Raw genomic sequence first — 6,752 nt, 5'->3', positions numbered from 1 at the left:
GCCATTGATTAAAGTCTTATTAAATAATGGAATCTTACCTTAGAGGAGGCTCTATCATTTGGTTGCATTGGTGGTGGTGCAGGTCTCAGTAGAGGTCTGTCATCTGGTCCACACTCAAGTATTGTCCATACGCCATTGATTAAAGTCTTATTAAATAATGGAATCTTACCTTAGAGGAGGCTCTATCATTTGGTTGCATTGGTGGTGGTGCAGGTCTCAGTAGAGGTCTGTCATCTGGTCCACACTCAAGAATTGTCCATAGACCATTGATTAAAGTCTTATTAAATAATGGAATCTTACCTTAGAGGAGGCTCTATCATTTGGTTGCATTGGTGGTGGTGCAGGTCTCAGTAGAGGTCTGTCATCTGGTCCACACTCAAGTATTGTCCATAGACCATTGATTAAAGTCTTATTAAATAATGGAATCTTACCTTAGAGGAGGCTCTATCATTTGGTTGCATTGTGGTGCAGGTCTCAGTAGAGGTCTGTCATCTGGTCCACATGCAAGAATTGTCCATACGCCATTGATTAAAGTCTTATTAAATAATGGAATCTTACCTTAGAGGAGGCTCTATCATTTGGTTGCATTGGTGGTGGTGCAGGTCTCAGTAGAGGTCTGTCATCTGGTCCACACTCAAGTATTGTCCATAGACCATTAATTAACGTCTTCACAAACCCTGTGATTGTAAGAATTCACAATTGTCTTATCAGTATAAAGGTTTATCTCTTCAGTTTTGCCACTTACAGGTTGACTAAGTATTGTTGTCCATGGCAGCCAAAAAGATTAATTTTCATTGTCTAAATCAATGTATTATTGAAAAATAACACCTTGACGTTTTGCAGGAGTTTAGTCTACAAATCATATACTTTATAAACTTGTTTGATTTATTGTTGTTTTTGAATCCTTCTACACACTCGCCATGAAATGATCAATGCAATTTGTGCCAAAACTACCATCTGCAGGATGATGCAAACAACTAAATCGAAACAGTTGAAAATAGTTTTGCTGCGAACGACCAAATCGCAACAGTTGAAAATAATTACTAACCTTAATGCTTTGCATGCTGGTGATAGAATTTTTTAAGATAAAAAGTTTTGCGTCATTTTCTCAAAGTATCTAGAGCTATCTGAAGAACTACTGAACCAATACTAGGCTTGTTTGTACTCATTTTAATGCATTTTTCATGCTGATTCCAAATGGTCATGAAGATGTACAATTCTGAAATTATTGAATTTTTAAAGAAGATTTGGACCTTGTCGCCTGCAGTTGACACCCATGTGAAGAGGGTTAAGATTGCTAACATAAAACTGATTAAGGAGCACAAATGTTGCTCACGGAGCAGTACGATAGGGTACATAAAACTGATTAAGGAGCACAAATGTTGCTCACGGAGCAGTACGATAGGGAGAGGGGTTTTATTACATAAAACTGATTAAGGAGCACAAATGTTGCTCACGGAGCAGTACGATAGGGAGAGGGGTTTTATTACATAAAACTGATTAAGGAGCACAAATGTTGCTCGCGGAGCAGTACGATAGGGAGAGGGGTTTCCACCTAACTTTCTGCATCACAGGTAAAACATAACACACTCCCTGTGTGGGAGGTTAATGTCATGTCTTCCATATAGGGGTGTATTATTAGTTATTAGGTGAAGCGGATTGTCATACTGGGTGAAGCCGAAGGCTGAACCCAGTATGACACTGAGCGCACGATAATTTCCCGTATCATACCGACGCTGAACCTAATAAACGAATTTATCATACCACTAAGTCATTCTAAATATTGAAATAATTACGTTTTTAAACATTTTAATTGCTGCAAAAACAAAACAAAACAAAAAAACATTACAAAAACAGATGACTGTTCCGCGATTACAGATTGCGTGCATTTTACGCGTCCGGCTTACGCGAATCGCCTTTATACGCGTACCTCGCCGAACACGCGTATCGAGCTTGCGAAATACGCTCTCACTGACTAGATATAAAGCGTACAATACGCACTCACTGACTAGATACGAAAATATATCAGGTTAGCGGTGTTCTTTGATATTTCCCTTTAGTGGTATGATAAGGATTCTTACTGGAACAGTACATTCTTCGAAATGAGTGTAAATGTGATTTATCTAAATATCAAAACAACATACCTGTACTTTGTAATGCGACTATGCCTGGTGCTGTAGCTGCTACTTGAGTCACCATAGTGCCATAGCCAAACTTCTCTGTCTTACTCACCTATAAGTACCATAAAAACACAACAAATGGTTTCATTAAGTACCATAAAAAACACAACAAATGTTTCATATATTAACAATTAAGAGTTTGAATTTGGAGCTTGAATGTTAATGCTCTGATTGAACTTCATATCGTTATGAGTTTGGCAGCGGGCCAAATTTTTGTCTTTTGTTAAATTTATGTTACGCAAGAACTATTTTGAGTTACATCATGGACCAGCACTCTAGCTCCGGAGGACAGCATTCAAATTTTTAAATGGTGACCAGTGTTGACCGTGCTGCGCTGCACCTTTAGCTAGACCTGTATGCCACCCTCTTTCGCCTACTGATCATGCTGAACAATGTTTACTAATTGATACGCTGCCTTCGAGAGCTAGAGCGCTGATCCATTATTCTCTAATTCGAAATAATTTATGCATAACATGAATTTAACAAAAAGATTAATCAGGATCTGGCCGTCTGCCAAACTCACAAAAAATATGTGATATGACCTGATCCATAAGACAAAATGGTCAAGTTAAAAAAAAATAAAAAAATAAAAAACCCTTTTTTGCCCCCAAGTTTTTTTTGTGGCAAAAATGTCCTATTGACAGTTCCCCTAGTGTATATAAGGCGCATCATCATGTTGATTTAGTTGCTCGGAAGATGGCACTTGCTAGAGTTCCAAAAGCTCAGCCCTCTGATATTCACAGGGCTGTCAACTCTCACGCATTGGCTGTGAGTCTCACGCATTGGGTCACTTTCTCACGCCAAGGTAGTATAATCTCACGCCTAGGTAGTAAATCTCACGCAAAAAGCTGGAAAATGAGTAAAATCTCACGCATCGTCATGAATAATTTGTTGCTCCTACCCCCCCGCTTTTCACATTCCCGAGCGCCGTGGCTCAAATCATGGTACAAAATGAACATTGGAGTCGGCAAATCCCGGTACGCCTCTGTCTCACGCCAAGCAATTCCAAAAAGTTGACAGCCCTGCTGATAAGGACTTCTCTAGGGAAAGATTAAAGGAAATCTGTACCATAAACTAATCAATGGCTATATAGTTGCAGTAATAATAAAAACGACAAACAGTAAAAGTCCCAAGCTTATATACGTCAAAATAAAGGAGAAATTCTTAATTCCTTACGACGATCAGCGGTCTGTTTGCAATCCATGGTGGCTGCCATATTGATACCCGTGTATTTTATTACGCTGTAACGGTACCCGATTTTGAAACCAGCGAAATCCGTGCCACAAGCTTCGTCCCTCGTGAAGTTTGGTGACACGAAGCGAATACTACCAAAATTCAAATTCAACATTCGTTCAAAAGAAAACGCGACAATTTGTACCCATAAAACTACAGAAAAACATTAAAAAAATGTATTTGAAGTAATATTTATGATCAACAATGTCTTTTGAGAACGAAAAGTGTAAAAACAGCACTAAAAACCGAAATTCACTGTGGGGGTCGCGAATGCCACACAGCAACACACGCTCGCCGAAGGTAGCAGTGGGTCTGTGTGAAAGGTTACACTACCGCTTATGGCAGAAAGTATTCGCAAGCAGCTATCATGGCGGCTTCCTTGAATCGCAGAAACGAAGGATTAAAAGTGCTTTTTCTTTGTTAGGAATATTCAGAAATTCATATAGACCGTCTGGTATGTTTAATTTAGGGGTATATAACTATATTAGCCATTGATTAGTTTATGGTACAGATTTCCTTTAAATCTTTCTTAGGCAAAAAACCAGTCTAGAGTAAAAATTTTTTTCCATAAATAGACATGGAACTAGAGATGATTTTTTTAATATTTTGGAATTTTTTTAAATTGCCTCATTTGTCAAAATATTGAAGGAAAAAAAAAGTGAAAAAAGCAATTTGGTCACTCAATCCAGCAAATAAAATCAAAAGCAAGATTGATGGGTGATGAGAGATTGGCCCTGGTCTGGGCTTGGCCAAGCTTTTTTTTTTTTTTTCAATGTTGGGCATATCTAGGCATGAACAGGTGAAATCTAGGAGATAACACTGATGAGACTTCGGCCAGGCACAAGTGACCTGGTGAACGAAGGGGGTTGCCGTAGATAGCTGGTCGGGGTATTTTTACAGGACAGGCAAGTGTAACCGACAATCGGGCGTTACTCTGATCGGAACCGCCTGTAAACGAGGTCTTTTATCATGGATCATCTGAGCTTACCTGTAATTTCTTTGCATATCTTGTATACATGTAAGCTACTGCCTCGTTTATTGCACCTGTTTGCTGTAATAGCAGAAGACCCTGAAACAGTATAACAAAAAAAAACATATTTAAAGGCTTAAAGGCCCTTTCAGTGATTTCACAGGAACATTAAAAAAATGGAAATTTGTCAGAGTTGCTTAGAAATAAAGAATAAGTCTACAGAATTTCATTAAACCACTTTTCCCTGAATACATCGACAAATTAGTCAAAAACAGAAGTTTAGAAAGGTTTTCTACTTCAACTCAGATCGACTCGAGAAAATCGAGATTTTCGTACAGTGCGCCACCAATCGACTGGAAAAACTTCCTAGTCCAGTGTTTCTAACACGGGGAAGTAGAGTCTAAATTGATTTAAAACAGACGTTTAATTTTTGTAATAGAAAACAAAATAAGCAATTAAAGGTCAGTTAGGTCACCGAGGCAAACTAACGGTCAATTCAAATATGAAAAACAGTTAAAATTGTGTATTTTGTTTGAAATAGTAGCTACTGATGTAATAAGTAGTAGAAACAATACGCAACGCGTGTTGGTACGTGGAGAGTGAGCTTCTTTCGATCTCGAGTCGGACTTTTGTACTGTCAGTATCAAAAGTCCAGAATCATGCAAATGCTTTATTTTGTCTAAAATACACGGCTTTCGACCGAACCACTAGCAGGCTATGTTAGCACATCTATGCCAATTACAAAGATACCAAAATCTGAATTTTGATGATTTTTACGATCGTCCGGATGAGCAAATCACTGAATGGGCCTTTAATGTATGATTTCCTTCAAATTTTAAATTTGTCATAATATGCTCAAAATGCTGAAATAATACTAGTAATAATGATCGGGAATGGTTTCTGTCCATTTTGAGCTGAAATAACGAGGTAACGTGAAAGAAACGCTGCTTGTTATTTTGGCCGTTTAACACGCAGTTCTATGGGCGGACATAAAGTCATAATTTCTTGAATTATGACTTCATGTCAAACTTTGCTCTGTTTACCTACAAACACAACAAATTTTGCTGATTCCATTTAGGTGCAAGTTGTGACATGTGTAAACATTACAAATATGCCAAAAAATCAGGTTTGAAAAAAAATAACCAAATTCATATAAGATCGTACATTATGACTTTAAGTGTGGACACTTCTTTCTTTTTCATCCTACTTCTTGGCCTCCCAAACAGTGGGTTGCTACCCAAATGTGTCTCACAAGCACTTTTCAGGGGGTCTTGACTGAAAAATAATCACAAAAAGAACTTTCTGTGCATAGCACTAAAACTGCTTGTCCGTTCTGTGTCTTCATATTGATGAGAAGCCAGTTTCAGAACTCTGGTAGTTATCAAGTCACGCTACCATTCAACTGGCAGTCAGCTCATACCTGAAATGTGTGGTTTCCATAACATTACCAAATTTGACAGACTTTGAGCAAACAAGCAGCACACTTATGATATTAGTTTCAGCAGGTAACAATATCTTGCTGTGGGTTGTGCCATATATTTTCTCATGAAGTTAATAATAGGAGAATGGATAATTACAGGAGAAAAAAGTTCGGTAACATGTTGAAAATGTCTGTTCATTGTTTGGTTTTGAGTCTCGCATTTAATATTGACTGCTATGAGGGGCATGGTTAATATTATAGGCTCAAGGTGATCTCAAAACCATGCTATGACCCGAGGCGCAGCCGAGGGTCATAGCATGGTTTGAGATCACCGTGGGCCTATAATTTTAACCATGACCGAAATAAAGCAGTCAATATTTGTTTGATATACCTCATTAATATAGATTTTTGTCATATGATTGGTTAAAAGGCGTATTTTATTGTTCATTGACCATGGTAAAATTTACAAAGAAAGTTTTTCGTTATGAACCGATCGCATCACCGCAACTGGCAGGCAGCGCGTTGGCGCCGCATGCGTAATGCGAACACGCCATCGCGTGTGAGAGTTTGATCGGGAAGCACACCGATGATGTGAAAATGACTATGCCCAGGAATAGTCTTTTAAAAGACTATTGCCAGGGAATAGTTCAGTTTTTACGTAATTCTTAAAAAGGAGGGCATAGCTAATTCAATGACTGCACTTTTAACCAATCAGATGACAGGAATCTATATGAGGTATATAAATTCAATTATATACCTCATATATAGATTCCTGACATCTGATTGGTTGAAAAAGCAGTCATTGAATTAACTATGCCCGCGAAATGAACTATGGACCGGTCCATGGAAATGAACTATGGACCGGTCACGTGCGTCACGATCAAACTGCGCGTTTTTCCCAGCGTAAAATGATATTACGCGGCCCTCCTTCCTTGTGGGGCTAGTTCGT

The 6,752-nt window shown here is 38.4% G+C and overlaps 1 protein-coding gene across 1 annotated transcript in view; it reads right to left on the bottom strand.

Moving 5' to 3' along the window:
* Positions 1-8: 8 nt before the first annotated feature.
* Positions 9-6,752, bottom strand: part of LOC140139308 (protein broad-minded-like) — a 7,258-nt gene continuing 514 nt past the window's right edge. Inside the window, exons 2-5 of the mRNA XM_072161088.1 lie at positions 4,402-4,482; positions 2,145-2,232; positions 559-677; positions 9-146 (exon numbers count right to left, since the gene is read on the bottom strand). Coding sequence (XP_072017189.1) covers positions 9-146; positions 559-677; positions 2,145-2,232; positions 4,402-4,482 — 426 coding nt within the window. The remainder of the gene's footprint in view (positions 147-558; positions 678-2,144; positions 2,233-4,401; positions 4,483-6,752) is intronic.

This window comes from Amphiura filiformis, chromosome 18, assembly GCF_039555335.1.
Source record: "Amphiura filiformis chromosome 18, Afil_fr2py, whole genome shotgun sequence".
Classification (NCBI taxonomy): domain Eukaryota; kingdom Metazoa; phylum Echinodermata; class Ophiuroidea; order Amphilepidida; family Amphiuridae; genus Amphiura; species Amphiura filiformis.
Note: the sequence above shows the minus strand (reverse complement) of the source record. Positions and strands in the feature narration are given on the sequence as shown.